The sequence below is a fragment of the Cyprinus carpio genome, chromosome A17 (genome assembly GCF_018340385.1).
Source record: "Cyprinus carpio isolate SPL01 chromosome A17, ASM1834038v1, whole genome shotgun sequence".
Classification (NCBI taxonomy): Eukaryota; Metazoa; Chordata; class Actinopteri; order Cypriniformes; family Cyprinidae; genus Cyprinus; species Cyprinus carpio.
This window is the reverse complement of record NC_056588.1, coordinates 9,946,126-9,970,156: the sequence shown is the minus strand read 5'-3', so window position 1 is coordinate 9,970,156 and position 24,031 is coordinate 9,946,126. Positions and strand designations below refer to the sequence as shown.

Genomic DNA, 24,031 nt, shown 5'->3' with positions numbered 1-24,031 from the left:
TTGATTTAAGGTCTATAGGCTATACAGACAGAGAGACACAAATAAAAGGAAATTTTGAAATGTCACCAATAGAATTTTTATCATTATATAACATGAAATATAATTAATCAAATCATAAATAATAAATTATAATTATGCCTATATTAATGAAATAAAAATGTAAAATACAAATTTAAATTGATACATTGAAACACCAGGCTGGAAATTTCCCAGAATGAAATTACCTGATGAAATCAAGCAAATTCCTCCTCCATTTATTCCAGTTCAAGTTCCTGTGTTTTGTAGCCAATTCAAATCCAAACAGAAAAGGAGACAATTCTTCAATGTGATCCTGTCACTGAAACCACTTGAATGCTGACCTCCAAACTCATCTGAATACACCTGTTCACAGCATCATTCACTGAAAATGCTGAGGACTTCTGACTGGTGAAACAGTTCCAAGATTCGTTGTTGTTTAAAGAAGTTACCCTAAAGTCTTTTTGCATCTGAATGAATCTATCATGTCACAGTCACTTTAGCTCATTTGTAAGACATTGCACTCCTTTTTGACCTAAATACAGTTTCCTGAAGAGTCAAAGCATCCCTCTGTCAGTGGTTGTATGATCTACCATGAAATTCTCAATTTTCAAAATTTGTTCTGGTGAACAATGTTGACAATAAAGCCCCATGACTAAAACTAAAGGTGGACAGCAGACGTCCTGTGAGGTTACCATCCAATATCCAATGTAGGTGTCCCTGAGCTGATGAAGAAAGCATGAATAACCAGCTTTGAAGGTGCACCAGGCTTTGCTATGACTCAAGTACCTCAAGGTGTTTGAATATGGCATGGGTCCCTAACAGTAAACAACAGCTCTAACTCAGAAAGACAGAAACCCCAGACACACCAGGTTCTATATGTGCACAAGCCTAGTGTTGGAAATAGAGTGGTGTGATGTGTCTTTAGTCCAAGAACTACCTCTGAGCAAAAGAACAGAGTCAGGAAAGAGAAGGACTTGCTTGAGATAATTTGTTGGGAGGTCTTGAAGTTGCTGATCAGAGTTGAGTAGACATAAGAGGAAAGAAGTCCTACCCCCTATGGAACATGTTGACTGGTAAGCAATGAACCATGTAAAAGTCTTCAACAGTGACAGGACAACTCAGGTAAATGGGAAGGATGATATCCTTCTCTTTTTTCGTTGTAGTTGGATGAAATGTGCACCCCATTTCTTTTTTGGGACATCTTTCAAGAGAAAACCTTAATGTCCCAATGGAAATTTCAACAGTGAGGGTGCAAACTGAACAAAAATTATTTTCTTAACAAACGATGACTTAATCTTGTAATAAAGTTTGTAAAGACCTAATTCCACATGTATTTATTTAGAGATATACATGAAAAACAAGGACTCTGTTAAAGTCATCAGGCTCTTGTGGAACTAGAAGATTTATGGTGAGACATAAACGCCACAGCTATAAATTAACCCACTTTCAATCATAACGGTTCCACTTTCCAAACAAATTTGAGAGCTCAAGTTCAGCTTGAAATGGCCAGTCCTTCCTGGAAACCATCCTGAAGCCAGTAAGACGATTTGAGCCAGTGCATGACCGTCATAATATCGTTCTGAATATAGCAGGTGCTTCAGACACATAAACCTTTCAGTGAATGAAGAACCACATGAAGATCCCAAATGATCAACAAAACCAGAAACAGACCTTTGGTCCACATATTATTTTATCACCCTATAAACAGAAACCAAAAATGGCAGGTAACATTGTTGTGTTAGATATACAGGTCCAGTCCATCCAAGCAAAATAACAGAAACACTAAGAAATGGTTCGATCCTGGTACAAAAACCAGACTATACTTTGAACATTTACAATGTATTATTTATTTAAATTATATTTAATATTTAAATATAATACAGATCGAACTAAATATAAATCAATAAACTGTCATAAAATGTAAATGATTAAAGTTGTATTACATTAGTTATGTGAACAACAAACTGTAAAATTAGAAAAATAATAATTAAAAAAATTACAATTTTGCACACAAGCAAACATTGAAAAAACAAAAATAATCACCGTGACATACAATGATAGATTGCAGCCATACCACCTGCTCCTAAAAGAAAAAAAATACTGCACGAAACCAAACTCGATTTAAAAATATATTAAATAAAAATATCTGTATTCCTGTAGCTCCAACAGCAGATCATGGCACTAGCAACACCAAGGTCATGCGTTCGATTTCCAGGAAATGCATAAACCGATCAAATGTTTTCCTCTAATGTAACACAGGTCTCTTTGGATAAAACCATCTGGCAAATGCATAAATGTTAATATACTTCAAACATATTCTTAAAGATAAAAAGCAGAAAATAAAATACTGTGATGTTTGCTGGGTACGTGACAACCATCTAACCAGCCTGCAGACTCCTGGATCCACATGTAGACTGGAAAGATGCCTGCTCACACAACCAGCCAGTAGAGACCAGCAACAGCAGACTGCAGATCAGCAGAAGATGGAAAGACTCAATGAACTGATGGTAACATTTATTATGATGTCTAAGAGAAAAACAAGGGCTGTTGGAACACAAGTGTGAAATCAAACTTCGGCTTTGGGGGCAATCAGTCATTTACATTTTACATTTATGCATTTAGCAGACGCTTTTATCCAAAGCAACTTTCAGTGCATTCAGGCTAACATTTTTTACCTAACATGTGTTCCCTGGGAATCAAACCCACAACCTTTTTCGCTGCTAACGCAATGCTCTACCACTGAGCCACAGGAACACAGTCAGTCACAGAGAATAGCTGGTCTTCTGACCTTCAGGAAGACACAAGGACAAGCCCAGATCACATGGATTGTACTTTAGGGGAAATGACACACACAAAAAAAAAAGACCATAAGGGCTGTGGTTACATCTAATGTATGGGGGCAAAATAAACATCACTTCCCTAACAACGTGGCCCCGTTTTCTCATAAATAAACTCACTGCACAGAGACATGACAGGGGAGGGGAAACAAATTAGATCTGAGTCAGGTGCATATTTCAACAGTGAATGAGGAAACGTCTCATTAACGTCTAATCCTCAAACCCTTAAATCTGAAAGGTCAGTAGAGGAAAGTCAGCTATAGATCTAAATAATCTTTAAAAAAACAACTCCATCTCACCCCACAAAAAAACCACTTTTGGTTCCACAAAGAACCATTCAGTCAAAGGTTCTTTAAAGAACCATTTCTTTCTTACCTTTTTATAATCTGAAGAACCTTCTTTCGCCACAAAGAACCTTTTGTGAAACAGAAAGGTTCTTCAGATGTTAAAGGTTCTTTATGGAGCCATTTAGACAAAAAGGTTTTTCTATGGCATCGAAGCATCTATGAAGCACCTTTATCTTTAAGAGTGTAAGGCATCTTCTCACTCGAACCACACTACTTTTACAACTACTTTTGGAGCATTATACAAATATACAGCCTGCTGGAACTGAACGTTGCACACAAATGTTTTAAATCTGCTTCTATTCCAAATAAAATATCGAATGTGGTTTGCATGTTGTACAAAGCACTAAGCTGACATCAATATGCGCACAGCGGGTGAAAACCAGATGCTCTCTTGTTTTGACAGAAATGGCGAAGATGAACCCTCAGCAAGAAACCTGTCAAAGGGTGTTTTTTCAACTACTGGCACATTTAACCCTGTGATCTTTTAGAAAATAAACATTTTTAAAACAAAATTTTCAACAGAAATTACTCTTCTTCAGTGTCAAATGATCCTTCAGAGATCATTAATGTTAACCGATTTGGTGCTCATGAAACATTTATTTTTATCATCAATACAATTTTTAGGACTCTTTGATGAATAGGGAAAAAACAGCAAAACGTAAAACTCTTTACTGTCACTTTTGATCAGTAACATATATCCTTGCTGAATAAATATATACAAATTTTAAATAAAAAAAAATTACCACCAGTGTCATTTCTTCCACATCTTCGTTATAATTTTAGTTACATTTTTGAATCAAAGGCAATATTATTGTAATACTATGCGCTTTGTACTGTAATGTTTTCTCACCGGTGAATGAGACATGAGATAAATAACCCTCCACTAACGCCATCTCTCATCGTGTCGCTGGTTAGCCTCTGGTCTGCCTGTGCACATTCATGTGTTTTGGAAGAGGCGTGGTTTTGGAGAGTGATTTGCAGGGAGGGTGGGATCTTATACAATCAAAGAAATCTCTCAAAACAAATCTTCTCTGAAATCGCCTACCTTTCCTTTAAAATCTATACATAAAAACCATTTGAATAGTACCAAAACTGAATGAAGGCATGGTTAAAAATTAGGTCATCCTATTACAAAAAGAAAAGTTGAACCTGTTGCTTTTAATAAAAATCAACCCCAGGACATAAGTGCCCAAAGTTTAAGAAACACCCACAAGAAATGACATCATGAACAGCAGGTGACACAACCATTCCATAGCCAGGCTCAAATTAGCCACTGTTGACAGAAATACTCTCAAGATGCGCAGACCTGCCATTTCCCAATGGAGACGCCCAACTCAATGAACAAAAGATTTACTAGTTAAACTGCAGGTGTTCACCTTCGATCTGACAGGACACACTGCCATGAAAGAGCCAATGCATTCACACTCGGCTGCACTGGATTTAGGCACACAATGCAGCCAATAGTGCACTGCCCTTGGCCAGAAATCATTGGTGAGATCAACACAAGTATCTGACCTCATGGGAGAAACAGCAAGGAAACGACCCAATCCATCCAAACAAGCTCACATTACATACATAACGCCATCTCTACATTGACCTGGTGTAGGAGGGGTCGAGATCCCTAATGGGGGTTCAACGATCATTGGAAACCGCTGACACAAGCTGAAATGCCACACCCTGGGGGTGACCCAGTGGCCAAAACAGCGGGAAAGAGCTAAAAGATAGTGGAAGAACAAACCATCCAGGTGGTTTTGCCAACTGCTGGGCTCCATTTCAACAGCAGCAAGGAGAGATGCTACCACCCATGACATCACAAACCAAAGAGATCAGGCAAGAATGGCCTCAAAACCCACATGATTAATCTCAGACGAGGAGCTCTTTGAAACCGAAGCAGGTTTGGCACTTACAAGGGGGATTTTGATGCGAATGATGTTACTCTTCCCAAGGCCAAGACCCGCGGTTTAGGGGAATGATCAAGAAGAGAAATACGACAGCAGTTCGAAGCAAAATCCTTTACAAAAAAAATAAATAAATAAAATGGCTAAAAATGGGACTGAACAAATAAACCATAAGCTTTATTGACCTGAAACGTGTATAGTACCACAACCACCTCATCATCTAAAGAGCTAGTTTCCCTGGACATATTGCAAGCTAAACAAGGTTTTTCAAATCTGATTTGCCAATTAACAGTGTAATCCCACACTAGGCTTAATATGCATCTGGGAACGCAGCCAAATGTAGCATTGGATTGATTTCTAGGAGCAGTCAGTATGGGATAGTGTATGATGCAGCAAATACCTATTGATGCTCAGCAGATCCTGGTAATGTGAATGTGCAATGATTTATCACTTCAAGTTTCAATGATAGGAACATTTCATTCAATACAATCATTACCGGCTGTACATGCAACAGTATTTGAGGTCAATCCATGACTCTTGATCATTAAAACCAGAGGGATTCACCACCAGAAGCCATTGGGCGACAGGACATTTGTGTGATGAGTTATGGCAATGAGCTCTAAGACATACTGTACACACACATAATGGCAAACACAAAAAGAACACATCCTCATCCTTTGAGGGTGTGTACGTCAATGTATTTTTTTCTGACAGCACATTTTTATCACCCTCCCACCCTTCACGAGAAATGATTAAATGAGAGGAAAGAGTATTTGCAGCGTTAAATGCCTGGGCTATGAAAGTATTCCCTGCTGTTCCTACAGAAGTGCTAACTCAGCCACGAACACATCCCGTTCCCTGCCTTCCCTGAAAAGACTTAATTTTAAGGATGAAGAAAATAAATAATCCTGACATATAAATGATAGTCCCCACCCCTCGTTACGCTCCATCTCACTGGTTATTCTTGGATGGCTCAAGTGCTATAAGGCAGGTTAAATAGGAAACACTGTATAGCTCATGCATTTTTAAACAAAGCTAAGTAAAACGTAACATCTAGAAACGACATTCAGGAAAGTTTAATAGCACAGAGCACAGAAAAGTAAGAGCCTGGCACACACCAGACTACTTATGAACAAGGTTATTATAGCTCTGAAAATTGCACTACTTTTAACTTAACCATAACCGAATTAATATTCATGAGCTAAACCTAATCACAACCAAGTGTGTAAACCCACCTATCGTTCCCACCAAAGTGACCCTCAAGGTTTAGATAATTTTTAGTCTTCATACCCTATAACTCACCACAAAAAGTTTTATCTGCCTGCGACGACAAACAAGTAGGTGAAAAAGCAACAGATAACTTGTTTCTGGTTGTTTTACACACAAATCAGATGACTGCTTTTTTTGCAATTGGATGCGTTTTGATAGAATACAACTAGAGAGAAATAAATTCAAACCACCAGACACGGAAACTGTGAAGAACAAATGTTGAATTATTTTCTCTTAGAGTTTCCTTTTGTATTTTAGAAATTATATAAATATTTATATTAAAAATGCTTTATAAGTTTTTTTTTTATCATCAATATTTATATAAATTCTTAAATGCATATAAAATATAAAAATATAATATAAATATATATTTATATAAATTTAGGTAGTGTTTATATAAGCATTTATACAAGAAATTTATGGTGAATAATATTTTTACTGCTAGTTTTTGTCTTTATAATAATTTTCCTTAATGCTAACCTTTCTGATGAGGTATTATGTACAGCGCTGAAAAGGATTCAACTTTCCCAACCATACTGACAGCCACCCAAATAATCATAATTTCATCTCGTTCTAGTGTTTATGAGCACAAACACAAAAAACACAGACAACAAAAATATCTACACAAAATTGTCCACAGACAAAAAATATCCCCACACCAAAAACTGAATAGACCTATTCTACCCCATTAATTCTGTTTCCAACCTGCTTAAAATATGGACTCTAGAGTTCATGCAGAAAGCAAAGCTCCATTATGTGCAGGAAACTGCTGTTTGAACTCTTTGCTCGAAGTGTAGATTATTTTTCCAGAGGGACCTGACTAACAGCTTTTGACGAATATGATGCAAACCTCTGGGTCAGACTATGGAGACACATTTTTCCTTCTCTTTTCCTTTTTGCTGCTCATTTCCAATCCATTACACTGCTTCGCCCTGTCCGTCAGAGCCTCGTACCTGAGATTGGCATATCTGATGACTTGCGGTGTTGTCTTTGGGGAGGGTGTTGACACATTCGAGTTGGCTTTGAATTGTTTGCCAAAAGCTGTCAGACACTCAAACCTTCTATAGATTTAAACCCATATTTCACAGTACCACACTTAATTGGGTTCCTCAACAATCTGTGATCTTAAAATATGTTGATTAGGAGGGATTCATTTCAAGGAGAGACCACCAACATATCGGTGCTACAGCCATGAGAACAGGTGCATGTATTTGTCAAAACTTATGAACATGTCCTCTCAAGGTTAAAGTTGTCTGGGAAAGTCACTTTATACTTTAGGAAAAATTGCAATTGGCCATAACACAGAAACACTCGAAAAGAACTGACCTCATACCAAGACGTGGGAGAGTTTTAGAGAGAAGTGCACACAGCCGAACGTACGAGAGTGGAGGATTCACTTCATTGCTCGTACAAATAAAGATATCAAGCTTTGAAAAGCTCAGCAAGGCTCAGCAGCCGAGGTCCTCTGAGAGCCAGAGGAAGGCAACTTCTAATGAATGCAAACAGATTCGGAGTCTGTGAAGACAGGTAGGGCAGTAACCCAAGTATAAATTAGAAAATAAGAAAACAACATAGGATGAGGACAAGCTGAAACATCACCCCAGAAATGTTAAACAGCATCAGCCACAGTTACACAAGCGGCTGAAGGAACAGGAGAATTCAGATTCAACCAGACTTACATCACAAGATACGAGATGTGTTTGTGTGTGTAAATACGAAGGGGGAAAAAAAGTATGAAAAAACACAGTACAATACAATGGTTTTTAGATGACCTACTGTGGTAATAAAAAGACTACACACATAATTTTACATAATATCTAAAATATAATAATAATTAATTGTAATTAAAATACATTTAATACAATTATGAATAATTTTTGTTTTTTAGTATTTGTATAAACATTTATATTTAAAATCTTTTTTTAATATTAATATGAATGCTAAAATCTAAAACTAAACTAAATCAAAAATACATAAAATCTATTTATATAAAAATATACCATTTATATAAAAATAGTGTTTATATATGCATTGGCAGAGTAAACTTTGCCTTCATATGCAGGAAATAGTAATACAAACAGAATTTGTTTAGAAGTTGAAAATTGTTTCACTACATTCAGAAAGTCGTTAGTTACAAACATAACTGTAGTTCTATGACTTAAGTGGAAGACCTCCAGAGACAGTGCTGAAAGCACTAGTGGAAAATCCCTCATGCTCGTGCTTGACCGAGAACAGAATAACAAAGTTCCTACCTTGTGACTCATGATGTGTCTTGAGCTTTAATAACCCCCCAACACATCATCTTGAGCCTGGATTTGGGCCACAACACTACTGAATCCATTACTCCAGCGGAAATAAGGAGCACTCACTGATAAAGCATGGAGTTCACTCACACACTACACTGTTGTAATGGCCAAGAGAGATGCTGTCTAAAATAACATCCATTTAATATCAGACTCTGATATTGGCTCAAATGGGGGTTTAAAAGTAATAGAGAACAATATTCAAATCCCATGTCAGACTCCGCACACCACGTGGAGTATACAAACGATTCAGGAAGGCAACATTTAAACTGTCAGACCCAAGCAAAGAAGTACTAAACTCAGATCGATGAGCTGCTGACTCCACCACATACACCTTTCCACTTACAAGCGTACAGCTTGTGTGGACACAGCACGAGCTTTCAAAACAGTGTTCCTGGCCCTCTGTGAACACTCCAAGAGAGGCCACACCCATAGTTTCAATCAGTCTGGATGTGGGCACCAAACGTTCCCTCTTAACTGACTCAGTAGGTCTGATCTGCTGGGCAGATGACAAGGCTGTCCTACCGTCAGTGAGAGAAGAGTCTGAAACCATGACATTGCAGGCAAATGTAGAGTTACTAACAGCCGATGGCTGCATTCGCCACTCGACACAGAGTCCTCCAAATCAGTGGTAACGTGGGGAAATCATATAGTATAATGTCTGGCCAATCGTGGGCTAGTGCATCCAGACCCAGAGATCCTGGTTTGTCCCTCAGGGAGAACCAACGAGGGCAGTGAGACGTTTTGACTGTCCGCGAACACGTCTACTGCTGCAGTCCCATAAGTCCTCCATATCATCTGCACCACTACCAGGTGTAGAGTCCGATCTCCTTGTGACACCCTGCCACATGAAAGAAAATGTGCAGCCGGATTGAACTGGCCTGTTAGATACACTGCCTGTATGGAAAGCAGGTTGGTCTGAGCCCCAGACAAGCAGTTTGCGAGCCACCTGAAGTGCACTCCGTGATCTTGTGCCTCCCAGATGATTGATATAAAGAACCATCACCCTGTTGTCTGTGTGTACCAGAGCATGTTTTCCCCTTAGAAAAGACTGAAAATGAAGAAGGCTAAGAAACAATGCTGTCTAGAACATTTATGTGCACTGGGCAACCTTCCAAGTGCTATTCACTCTACTTCTGCACCAATCTCCACCACATACAATAAGAGTGAACCAAACAAACCTGTCATCGAGCTCACACGAGAGTGCCTAAAGCAGTGCCACAGTGACTAGCAATAGCACTCATGGCTTGTAAAAAGAGTTCAGATAGATCGGTCACTAATGGGTCAGATGAAGCTTTGTTCAGAGAGGAATGTAAAGTTATACGCATGTGCGCCATGGAATTGGAAATATGGCCAAGGGTTGCTGTAGAATTGTATGCATGGGACAGTAGTTCATCAGTGCATTTGCACTCGACACTGGGACAGCACACATTTTCACTAAGTGCCTCAACGGGAGAAACAAGTGCTGCCACACTAGATTCTTTAGGTGGCATGCTGCCAAGTCCCACTATGTCTGGGACCTGCATCACAGCCAGAGTGGGAGCCAACAGATCAGGGCGTGTGGCCTTTGATGAGTTTAGTAATTCTGACACCAATACAGATGTGAAGTCTTGGCACTGAGGCATGGTAAAGGATGTTCTCGGTGCACAATTTAAAAAAACATTCTTAGAACTTACTGTTGCCTGAGGGGGATTCAGATTTTAATGTTACTTCCAGTGATGCAACAACTGAAGATGACCCACCTGACTTCTCAGACACGGTCTCACTGCCAGAGTGAAGTGATTTATCTACAAATTTTTGTATGCATCGTTGGTGACGGTGTGATGCATGATTCAAGTTGAACCTTCTCTTGTACCTCCATATTTGGCTGATGTTTAGCCAAGAGAGGCAGTAACATCTTGACTGCAGAAGACAGCTGTTCAACTTTGCGTTCTAAATTAGAAGATTTAGTCGTCTTCTTTTTTCCATTTTGAAATGTTTGTTTATGCTTACGATCGACTGAAGTGGAACTTGAGAAAAGTAATAAACCTTCCGATCCTGATTCCAGACCCGCAAGACGCGATTGATGCACAGCAAGTGGCATTTTTTAGCATTCCGGCCATTGGTCAGACATCATCTCTTTAAGATGATCCACACCAAGACATGCAAGACACTGATGATGTCCACCCATGATATCCATTACGTTAGTGCATGTAGAACATTAAGGTGTATCCATGTTGAATCAATACTCACCTTGCATCCAAAGCATTCAGTAAATCCAGCGCTTGCTAGTAAAGTTCACTCGAAAATACAATGCATACATGCTCTCAAGCCAAGGCAACCAGGGCTTATGAGTGCATATCTACCAAGGCATTCAAACTTGCAGGCACCCAGAAGATCGAAGCCTCCACAAAACGTGATGTTTCTGAAATATATCTCTGATCATATCAGTAACTGATAGCGATGTAGGCAATGACGAAACAGCTCGAAGAAATAGTGAAGAACTCTTCAGCAGCAAGCTGCACAAAATATTGTCACATACGATTCAATCAAGCGAGAATGAGAAAGAGGTTGAGATGATGTGTTATTATAGCTCAAGACACAGCATGAGTCACGAGGGACTTTCAACTAGTGCTTTCGGCACTGCCTCTGGTGGTCTGGAGTGAAAGGAAATAGAAATGAATGAAAACATTTTACTGGCCAGTAAAGGAAAATACTAAAAAAAATTCAGTAAGATAAAACTTGGGAATGGGGAAATGCATTAGTAAACAGTTGTTTCTCATTTATGTTCATATTTTACTTGAAAAAGGTAAATTTTCACATTTTACACATTGACTGAGCTCACCCCTTGACATGGCATAACTTGCCAACTTTTTTTTTTTTTAAACAAGACATGTTTTCTATGGCTATTATAGACACTTTCTTCAAATTACTTGACTACAGACATGCATAAACAACAAAGAATATTAGTTTAAAATACAAGCGCTTTAACATGGCACCTCCACAATAGAGCGAGAAACCCAGCTGTGATTCTGAAGTGGTTGATTTTACTGTCAGAGACATTTGGAAACGGACATAAATCACACACAACTGTCCTCTGCAATAACAGACTATAAATAATTGAGGCTGTGGGTGGGCACAGGTTGCTGATTTAAAAACTCTTTGTATGCTAATTTGCTGCTGGTTAAAAATGATGTTCACAACAGATGTAGACAGTGTCGCTTTGAGCCCATGACTGTCCTTACAGGCACGTCTCTGCCGCAGGGTTTCATTTGCAGTACACGGGTACATATCGATTAAGCAGAACATATGCAGTGCTTTAGTTGAGGGTGTTTGCTAATAAGAATAACCACATCGTTGTTTCCACATTTTAATGGTGGGATGCTTTCTACAGATTCAAAGAAGTGACCCTCAGGGTAACTTTCTAAATTGTTTGTGTGTGGCTGTGGCTGAAACACTGAACTAATTAAATAACAGGAAGTGGCTTAAAGATAATTGAGGGTGATAATTTGGCCTGCTGGAAGAGAAGTGTCTTCACTAGCTCAATTTCAGTAAGTGAGTTATACTCTTCTCATAACTGACCAGGTGTTTAGGGTTCTGATGGCTTTTCACTCTTCTGTAACGGGAGTTTTGAGTGAATGAGCTGAAAGGAAACAGGCAGTTTTCAATCTGTCTATCATTCTCACCCAAGCAGTCAAAAACCGCTACACTTAAAAATATGCTGACATGTCAGAAAGAAGGAGATTTATTATTTTGCCATTACAAAGTCAAATCTTCAACAGCATACAGAGGTCAAAAAGACTTAAGCTCATAAGTTTACATACCCCTGCAGAATCCGTTTGGAGTTTTTAATGTTTTCTTTTTTGCCTAGAAAAAAAAAAATGTAATATGATATTTGCATATATCCTAAAAAATAATCAATTTGGGTCTTTGGTTAAATTTTGGCTCTTGGTTCTTAATATTGTGTGTTGTCTTCTCACAAATTAATGACTGACACAGCTTTGTTATGTACAGACTCCTCAATTGTCCAAATTGCTCAAACTTTTCAAAAGTGTGGGGACGATTTCAAATGTGCAGTGAATGTTGAAAAATTAAATAATTTACAGGACTTTGAGATAAACCAGAGACTCATACCCAACTGTTGCGAAAGACTACAACCAATGATTAGTTGCTTGCACCCAAGTTACAAATTTAATTTATACAAAAAAAAAAAAAAAAATCATTAAAATCAAAATATTGAAATTGTAAATAAAAGCAGTGTTTCCATCCCATGTGTTTAAGAGATCAAAATAATCACTTTCAAGGATGGTTATGCACTTTTGCATCCACTACATACAGTTTTCCCATTGTGGACAATTTATTTGCCTTTCATTTGCAATATCCCAAATTCTACATAAACAAGTTGTATGTAAAAATTTTTTACACACAATAAAATTGATTTACGTTTGTTATGTGGAATATATTTAAATATCTGTCAAATAAATCAAAGCATTTATTAATTATTTGTAACTTATGCTTTTATTTAAAAATAAAGATTTTGCAAGGGGTATATAAACTTACTGTATAAGTGCTAGATTTGACCAATACAGCATAAATGATAAGCTCATGACACCTCATTTATTTTATATATTCCTAGCAGAACAACAGAAGCGACAGACCATTTCATTGGTTTGTGTTTGTTAGTATAAACGGACACATTCTAGGTGCAAAACTGTCACCAAATGGTAAAGACCTGTTTACATACACCCCGTCTGGCAGTCTGTAAATACAACTGCGTGTACTGATAAGAGATGTGTCAACTGCACTGTGGCTGTGAGAGAAAGACAGAAAAACGTGCGTCTTACCGTTGTGAAGGCCAGGAGCTCCTCGTCATTTAACTTATGAACTGGATTATTCTTCTGAAAGTCTATGCTGCAAAGCAACAAATCACAATCAATAAAAAAATCAGCACTTAAAAGCAGCAGAGTTTCTTTTAGTTCACAGGTCAAGGACACAAATGCTCATTAAAAAATTTTAATTAAAAAAAAAAAAGTGGTCATATTTCAATCCACAACCAAAAGAATAAAAAACGAATAAATAATCCTTCCATTATGATTTTTTGCATAATGACAAATTATTACTGTAAGACATAAAAATCGAATTTTTACTTTGAATATTCTCTCAGTAATTTGTGGTTCATTTACTAAAAGAAATGAATGAAAACCAAGCTCAACAAAGTACTATGACAGAAAGACAGATCTTAAACATAGGCTTCCTTTTCTCTATGCAAAATACTGTAGCTCTTTTTCTTTTTTTGTTTCATTTGGGTTACGATCCTCACATCTCATGAAATTCACCCGGTCTATTGCAGTTGAGGCACTAAAACAGTTGTCACAGATGGTCAAAAGGATAAAATATGAGGTTGCAAATCTCAACCCTCACTCAGACGTTCATTTATTTAATCCTATTACCATAATTCAATATTCTAGGTACCTTCAGCTACTTTCCTCAAATTCTAACTGTCTGAATTTCTCATTTGAGTCACAGTTCTTTACGTTAGCCAGATCTAGTAAATGTACGGCGGGCTGTTTGCATTCCAACAGAATGCCATTAAACCGTACGTGCGGTTTTGCTCGACTGCACCAATGAGGGTCCATAATTCACCTTCAACCATCACGCAGCCCAATTAAGGTCCCTGGCCTGCATAATTACGCCTTGCTAATTATTCCACGCCTGCAATTTGTCTCCTAGCAGCCAGTCGGGCAGGATTACGACCTTTCTACAACAAACAGGGTGCACAGGCTGGTACAAAGCTAATTAGAGATCAGTGTAGGAGAACCCCACACCTCCTGCCAGGCTGAGATGGGGGTGGATGACCATACGCTTTTTTTTATTCAGGATGGAGAAGACAGCTATCAATCTGCACTTGGGCACAAAAACATTCTGCAAGAAGAAGGCCTGATGCAGCACTTCAAAGTCTCTCATCAATAACAATGATTTACACATCCCCAACATGATTAATGTGAGCTACAGCTTTAAAAGTCAAGAACTAAAATACTACAGCTACTAAAACTAATCTCAAGGATGAGGAGACAAAGAGGGGACAATTTTTCCTTGCATTTTTGGCTCTATGAATTGAAGCACATTTCAGCCAGAGGACCTGTTGAAGTCATACTCGTAAAACGGTTTGGCTTGGGCTTTGACAACCTGATTTTCAGAAGTATGTTCAATCTCACATACACAAGGTAGACTCTTAAAACAGTCTATAATAAAGTGTCACAAACCAAGAGACATACACACACACACACTTGTGGCAAAAATGGGATGTGTTTCATTTAACTTTTAAAAGTGGCAGTATATGCAATTCCTCTGCAAGATTTAAAACTTCCATAAAAGTTACATTTTTACCTTCATAGCAACATCTTTGCAAATTCATATGTGGATTAAATTAAAATAAATGTAAAATATGGTTTTAATAAAACTGAACTGAAGGAATAGTGATTTAAATATCTAAAATAAAGAGCAGCACACAATCACTGTTTTGCAGTTATTAGTTGTCTACTTGAGTATGTGGGGTTGGGGAATTTCTGCACCATTTTAATCAGTTTTTTTAATTGTTGGTCTATGTATTGGATGGACATATCTATCCATTGCATCAAGTCTCAGCTTTTGCATTGTTGCAAACCATTATCACTTCATTTTACAGATGTTAAAAAAGTAAATATATTAAAAAAAAATAATAATAATAATAATAAAAATGAAGATTTTACTCAAATAGATAATATATAAATATTAAACATTACATTATAATACAGAATTAATCTTTAGGAAGGAGAAATGTCTTAGTATTGAGTGCTGATGCACTGAGTCCACAGTGAAAGTCACCATGAGCAAATATTTATAAAAATGGCTGTCTGGTGAATTGGACCGCAAGGAACAGTCAAAAATGCAGCTGCAGGCAATAAAAAAAAAACAAAAAAAAAAAAACAACAATAAATAAAACAGAGGCATCTTTTGTGTATCTGTGTATAGTCATTATTGCATTTCAATCTGTATGAAATGTTCTAGAGTCAAAAAGACAGTCAAGACGCAATTAGTGCGCTTCATGACCGATCACTGTTGTCACTTCAGAGTACCTAGGTACTGGTGTCCATCCCATTACTCCAGCCACCATTAAAACAGGACCTATCCATATCGATTCAGACACTCACCAAGTGGCCAGTATAAGCGCCTGTTCCTCAGCGTTGAGGTCTGGAAGTTCATGTTCAGATGGTTCTGCCAGGTTAATCTGGTTCAGGACTGTATCATCACTCAACTGATGATCCTATAAACACACACACAGACAGACACAGGCATGAGAATCAGAGCAGATCCCAAAAAAAAAACCTTAAAAAGTGTATGACAAATATAGATCACAGTTAAGATAAGTGTAAAAGGAGAGAAAAAGTCAACGATTTAAAACCAAGTCATAGCAACATGACATTTTTTTTACTGTATTATGAGCAGCATTTATAACATTGTCTATCCTCTTAACTTCACATTATTAAAGTGTCATAAAACAAACACTTAGCTTAATATAATCCTTTTAGAAGGGTTATTTCCTGAAATATTACCTCAAATGAGAACACGATGCTAGTTCATGCATCAAGAAATCAATCATAGTCAGCACTGATACTTATTAGCTGGGGTGGGGCATATGCAAATGAACATGTTCCTCTGCTTTAGCCTATTTAAAATCTAATTTGTTGACATTCAAATTCAATTCCCATGAAATGAAGTCTGCCAGCTCTCATGCACGATACTCTACCTGAAAATCCTTCACATAAAGACAAACGACAACAACCAAGACCCACTGGAGTGCTATCAGCTCAGAGTTTATAAGCAATACTCATCTTATCGCATTTAATCCGAAAACTCAAGCCATCCTGGAAAAAATTATTTAATGCACTTTTTAGGGCCACAACACACAAAATGAGGCCAGCTAAGGGAAAACAGAGATAAGGTCCGGGAATTTTCCATAAAATCTTTGTCTGTCCCCAATTTGTCATTTTTGCAGCCAAAGCAGATAACACCAGACAGAGCAATGCCACTGCAGAAAACAGCCGAACACCAGATAAAACTCAACCGCTGCCCAAAAGTGCAATAAAAGTAAAGCAACTGCCTGATGATGAGAGGAAAGAGACAGTGTGAGGAAGACGGGAAAGAATGGGACAGATGGAAATGTGCATAACATTTATTTTTCACGACCTTCACTGCAGCTCAATGTCACGTCTGCTGTCAGCACAAGAATAAATGAATAAATGATGGATGGGATAAGTACTGCACCATTCTTGCCCCCACAGGGACTGTGAGGGGTATTTACAGGTCCTTCTCAAAAAATTAGCATATTGTGAAAAAGTTCATTATTTTCCATAATGTAATGATAAAAATTAAACTTTCATATATTTTAGATTCATTGCACACCAACTGAAATATTTCAGGTCTTTTATTGTCTCAGGTTACGAATGTAACCATGGTTCCCTGAGTAGGGACAAAAAATTCCTATCTCAAAAAATTAGCATATTTCATCCGACCAATAAAAGAAAAGTGTTTTTAATACAAAAAAAGTCAACCTTCAAATAATTATGTTCAGTTATGCACTCAATACTTGGTCGGGAATCCTTTTGCAGAGGCAATCAGCCTGTGGCACTGCTGAGGTGTTATGGAGGCCCAGGATGCTTCGATAGCGGCCTTAAGCTCATCCAGAGTGTTGGGTCTTGCGTCTCTCAACTTTCTCTTCACAATATCCCACAGATTCTCTATGGGGTTCAGGTCAGGAGAGTTGGCAGGCCAATTGAGCACAGTAATACCATGGTCAGTAAACCATTTACCAGTGGTTTTGGCACTGTGAGCAGGTGCCAGGTCGTGCTGAAAAACGAAATCTTCATCTCCATAAAGCTTTTCAGCAGATGGAAGCATGAAGTGCTCCAAAATCTCCTGATAGCTAGCTGCATTGACCCTGCCCTTGATAAAACACAGTGGACCAACACCAGCAGCTGACATGGCACCCCAGACCATCACTGACTGTGGGTACTTGACACTGGACTTCAGGCATTTTGGCATTTCCTTCTCCCCAGTCTTCCTCCAGACTCTGGCACCTTGATTTCCGAATGACATGCAAAATTTGCTTTCATCCGAAAAAAGTACTTTGGACCACTGAGCAACAGTCCAGTGCTGCTTCTCTGTAGCCCAGGTCAGGCGCTTCACAGACTTCCCACTGAGGTGCCTTGATACAGCACTCTGGGAACAGCCTATTCGTTCAGAAATTTCTTTCTGTGTCTTACCCTCTCGCTTGAGGGTGTCAATGATGGCCTTCTGGGTTAAACCTCTTACCCATGATTGCGGTTTTTGAGTAATGAACCAGGCTGGGAGTTTTTAAAAGCCTCAGGAATCTTTTGCAGGTGTTTAGAGTTAATTAGTTGATTCAGATGATTAGGTTAATAGCTCGTTTAGAGAACCTTTTCATGATATGCTAATTTTTTGAGATAGGAATTTTGGGTTTTCATGAGCTGTATGCCAAAATCATCAGTATTAAAACAATAAAAGACCTGAAATATTTCAGTTGGTGTGCAATGAATCTAAAATATATGAAAGTTTTAATTTTTAAGATAAAGTTATAGGCCAAATATGAGCCACACAAAAAATGAAAAACAAAAAAGAAGGAACCAAATAAACCAGGGGCCAAAATGCTCACTCGTCACGTGCCAAATAAGAGTAGAAAATGTAGAAATGACCATCGCTCACGTAAGTCAAGCAAGATTCAAATGCGAAAAGATATATACTCATAACATATACTCATCTTGCATATGATGCTCTGGTGACAACAGCTAAATAATTTCATTTTAACAGAACAAATACATTTAAACAAAATACAAAAAAATAAAAATAAATTAAAAATAAACTGAAAAAAAGCTAACATTAAAAATTAAATAAATTCATCTATGATTCCTCTCAATTCACCTGCCATTGTCATGACATGAAGATCATTTAAGACCCTCCACGTACCTTTGGTAAGAGTTCTTGAGGTGTTGCTATGAGGGAGAGACTCTCAGAATTGGGAACAGGTGAATTGTCCTTCCGTTTGACATCTAAGATGAGTTGAGCCAAAAAGTTCTCCTGAAAGCGAGTTCTCTTCCCTAAAGCACCTGAGAGAGAGAGAGAGAGAGAGAGAGAGAGAGAGAGAGAGAGAGAGAGAGAGAGAGAGAGAGAAACCGTTATTTAATCATTCATGCATTCCATCAATTCTATACCCATTCATACCACTGGGCAATCCATATTTTCTTTAATTCATTCATTTCATCTTCCAGTTACTTCAGTCACGCATTGCTGTTTATCCATCCTTCAATCACCTGCACAGAACAATCTTTTTTCTTGACATTACATCATATTTCTTACCTATCATGTTAACATCAATTCCTGACAGACTGCGTGCCGTCTGCAGGTGTTCTTTGGCCCTGCGATACTCGTAGTAGGTCAGGCAGGTATAACTGCACTCCAGGTGGAACTGAATGGCCAGGTTCCTGTGCGTGTTGTTGGTGAAGAGCTCCTCACATTTACACACTACAGAAACAGAGTATCAGTCCATGAGTGACAACATCTACATTTTACACATTCATCTATATATTCAGAATTTATTATACTGCCACATATCTCCAGTGGACAATGCTAAATGGTTGTATAATGCATTGCACATTTAAAGATGGATAATAATTCTGATAATCACAGATACAGTATGAGGTTGCACTGCAAGGGAATAAACGTATTTCCCATATTATATCACTATCGTTAGTATATGGCAAGGAGGAAGAAGGAAAATAAGGAAGGAAGGAAGGAATAACAAAAAAGGAAGAAAAGAAGAAAAATGGAAAGGGGAAGGAAGAAAACATAACTGAATAAATAAAGGGTCAATTTAAATTCTTTCTCTCGGTCCATAGCTGCACATTCACTTTCACCAATATTGTATGTATGAAAATGTGAATGCTAAAGGCCCTTCATAAAGCTCACTGTGACCTTCAGCGTGATCTGTGTGAGGATCTGAGTGTTTTAAAGTCCCCTCACTGCAGATTAAAGCTCACTTAGCATGGGAAAACAGCACCTTTCCTCGCATATACTAACAGCTCCAGATCATTTATGAGCGAGTCACGCACATGTATTTGTTTGTGCAGAACTAAGAGAACCGCTTATTTCTTACCTTTCACAAAGCGATGCGACACAAACAGCGATTACCTCATGTTAACAAAAACAGAAAGCTGCGGGAAAAGCAGTCATAAAAATATCACAGAGAGCCTCAAGTATATGCTGACTAAAATAGCTGAAATTCTAATTTTGAATTCATCATACATGCTGCCTGCTTTGAATGTCACATCTTTAAATGTCATCAAATGCTATGAATGCAAGTATCTCTTCTCGCACGTTAAGAGGGGAAAAAAAAAAAAAAATCAACTGTGTTTAAGGTTTTATTCTAGAAAGTGAAAAAAAATGACTAATTGGGTACAGATAGGAGATTATATTGTTTTTGGTTAGTTGGACATGTCAAACAACTGATTATGCATTTTATTTATTTAATTATTATTACTAAGTAGTAGTACTTTTTTTATTAATATCATTATTAGACAATTATTATAATTGTGTAATTGTATTTATGTTTGTTAAGTGCAATTAATTACAGTATTATTATCATCATCATTAAATAATAACAACAACAACAACAGTAATTGTATACTGACAACTCTCAGTATCAGAATGAAACTCTGGATAACTTGACCTTTTTAAATCATTTAAGCAACACTTAACATCAATTTAACCAGTACAAATACTCTATCACAAAGTAGTGGCTAAATTAAATAAAATCAACACATCAACACATCATGCAACAAAGAATTTTTTAATTGATTGACAGCCATACTGAATACCCTTAAACATTTGCTACAGAATATTAAAAACCACTACCAAATCTGTTACTTACAGATGCCTTCATGAAAGCAGTCACCTGCGTTAAAATCTTCAGTGGACCAGTGAAATCCCAGTACAGGCTTGACATTTACTAACCACAATGATGAAAGGCCTGAACCAGTTTCCACTCACCCATGTAACTCACTGAATGTAAACGCTGATTAAAAAAAATAATTCACCTTTATTATTTACCAACTCATAAAATGCACCATTGACTTCAAAGTCAGTGATAAATAAGAAAAAACTGCTCCGACAAATTTGCTCGAAACATAAACCCTATTGAAATCTCATCTCGTGGTTAAGCCTGAGTGCAGCTCTTGAAGTGAAATATGACCTCTTGGTTCTGTGAAATCCTTTCTCCGTTTCTGACCATTTTCATTTTTTGAAATGCAAAAGAACTCAGTGTCCTGTGAGTGCATGAGTAAGTAATGACTGCTAGGGTAGACATATTCATCAATTTAGCCTTCTCAAATCTTCACAACTGGCCTAAAATAAAATCTATAGACATAAAACAGTTCAAGCCTATAACAATGTTTAAACGCTAAACCTAGATAATTGTGCACTATATCCAACAGTTTGTGCGGAGAGTGGAAGCTAAAGCGCACTTTGCAGGACACGGAGGCACCAGTGCGATCACTTGCATTTTTTTCCAGTGGATACGCCATCATTTTGCTCATAAGAGTAATACATCATTCATAATTCTACTTTTATTTGTGTGCACTCACAATATCAACAAAACGTTGTGCTTTTATAAAATAAAGAAAACAAACATGATGCGCTTTCTGCTGTCTCGGTCTTGAACAGAAGTGCTTCACAAAAATGAACCGAAATTCAGCGAATAGCCTACATGCCTCACATACATGATAAATATATCTACAGAAAGCTTTAAATTACTACTTAACAAAAATAAAACAAATTAAAAACGCTTTCATTATAATCATAATCCGTAAAGATGCACTTCTCTCTAAAGGTGCGTCTAATGAAGAGGTGGCTAGTCAGGATCGGCAACTTCATCCTTGCAACACTGACTCAGAAAACAATATTTATTAGTGAATAATTCAAATATCTCCTTTTTCATCCTGACACATTTATGGTAATTACTTTTGCAGATGCTTTTCGGCAAGCTTAAGCCTATTGCATGCATTTGAACGCAGAACTGTTCAGTTGCGCTGACGGCATGCACCATACATGATGCTGCTGGCGGGACAATAAGTTGGGGCCCATCGGGCCCAGGCTGAAATGCAGGGATTTGATATGAAGTTGCATAAGAGTTACACATTGCAAAAGAGACAACGTACCACAGCTAGTACAACTACAAAGCTGAAATAACGTGTTACTGCTTAAAAGGGGTCATGAACACATATCACTTTATTTCACAGGTGGCAACATACACTCACATGCATTCAAGCACAAAAATTAAAATTTTATAAGTCTGGTCATTTATTTCTAGGTTGACCCTGCTTGAGGTCCCAGGCTCTGATCCCACTGAACCAGTCCACAAGCCACCCATGCTGCTCAGACTTGGAAAGCAATTGCAAACCAGAGATTTCAGATATTCCTTTCCACACTCAGCTCAGCCAGCTAGATTAAGGACAAAGCAAACCTGTATAGCTGTTTGAGTAATGAATTTAACAGTCCAGAGGATTTCAGAGGCAGGTGTGTTGATTGTTTAGATGTAGCCATTCCTGCAGCAAATTGATGCCTGGAGGCTAAAAGAATGTGTGTGTGTAGGTATGGTTATACATTGGTGTATGCATGAAGGGCAAAACAGCCATGTAAAGATGGGTTTCCTGATCAAACAAAGCAGTTACAGAGTAACTATATCATCTTTTTGACTCAGACAAGCTCTATGGTGATTTATTTTTTTTCCAAAAACACGCCAAAATATGAATTTGAAGTCAACTAAGCAAACTTTGTTGAAAATTAAAGGGATAGTTCAACCAAAAATGAATGATTCTGTCATTTACCCACCATCAAGTTGTTCCAAACCCATAAGACTTTAAGATTAATCTTCGAAACAAAAGTTAAGATATTTTTAATGAAACCTGAGCAGTGTCTGTCCCTCTATCGGAAGTCCAGGTAAGCAAGATGCAAAAAGATCATAAAGATGTCATAAAATGAATCCAGCTGTATAATCCAAGTCTTGTGAAGAGATACAATCACTTTATCTAACGAAAAGATTTAATTTAGGATTTTATTCACATATAAACATAAACAGAATGCATCACATATGGTAAACATGCCAGAACAAACTTCATTTCCGCTTGTGCATAACACATGCATGTTTGACCTTCCATGTTTACTATACGTGATGTTTCATGTTTGTGTGTGCATCATTGTTTAGACGTAAATAAAAGCCTAGATTAAATCTGTTCATCAGATAAAGTTATCAAATCTCTTTACAAGACTTAAATTAAACTGCTTTATTCAACTGGATTTTACAAAGCTAAGCAAGGCAAACCTTACAGATCACATTCAAGCAGTTTGAGAGGAATTCATCTTGTTTGTAAGACTGCGGTTATTTGTGAAGGGAATATTAGATATTGTTTGTTCCTGCTGATCGATACAGTCTGCTTCACAGTGTTAGTAATCCATGAACAACTAGCAGTTAATCAATGCTAATTTTACAACTCTTCAGACATTCAAGTCATTCAGGTTTAGAGAGTTGCTCTTTCAAAACACAAAAATACATTTGCCCCTGAATTTTAGCTGATGGGTTTCACAAGGCAGTAGTTCTTTTTTACTTTTTCAAGCACTCTTCAAGACTAGAAAATAAGACACCTTTTATGAAAGCTAATCAATACTTTTGTCAGATTTTGGAACCTGATCATTTTGAATAATTGCAACCAAATTGTTGCAAAACCTTTTCCCAAAGTAAAATGAGCTTTTTGCCATTTTCTTTCAACTTTGCCAATGCTTCTGCTAAATAATGAAAAACACTATTTAAAAAGATGGTATGTGTACTTTTTAATGTCTTGTTTATAATGAAAGGCAAATTAAACTTGAAATTGCAAAAATCCATAACAGAGAAAATCACTTTAAATTTTTTTTTTTTTTTAAACACATTGCTGTAATGAAGGAATTCATCCAAAATTACACTTTTGCAATCTACTCACCCTCATGCTAATTTTGTCTTCCTGTTGAACACACACACAAAAAAGCTCAATAAGGCAGGCCATTTCAGGAACAGTTCAAAATAGCCATTATTCATATAAAATCTTGCATTCAGCCACTGAAATGTAGCGAATGTATACATGCAAAAACATATTTGTATGCAAACGGAACAGAAACTTCACAGGTTCCAGAATATATAATCTATATGCCAGGTTAGATTTGGCAGACATGATTTCAATTTCCCTCAAAAATATGGCTTCTCATAACTTGAAAACCACAGGCGTAAGCTATACTTG

General features: G+C 37.4%; 1 protein-coding gene across 1 annotated transcript in view; it reads right to left on the bottom strand.

Moving 5' to 3' along the window:
- Positions 1-24,031, bottom strand: part of LOC109047350 (tetratricopeptide repeat protein 27-like) — an 80,711-nt gene that overhangs the window by 41,710 nt on the left and 14,970 nt on the right. Inside the window, exons 6-9 of the mRNA XM_042773959.1 lie at positions 19,065-19,229; positions 18,675-18,814; positions 15,842-15,954; positions 13,496-13,562 (exon numbers count right to left, since the gene is read on the bottom strand). Of these exons, the coding sequence (XP_042629893.1) occupies positions 13,496-13,562; positions 15,842-15,954; positions 18,675-18,814; positions 19,065-19,229 (485 nt within the window). The remainder of the gene's footprint in view (positions 1-13,495; positions 13,563-15,841; positions 15,955-18,674; positions 18,815-19,064; positions 19,230-24,031) is intronic.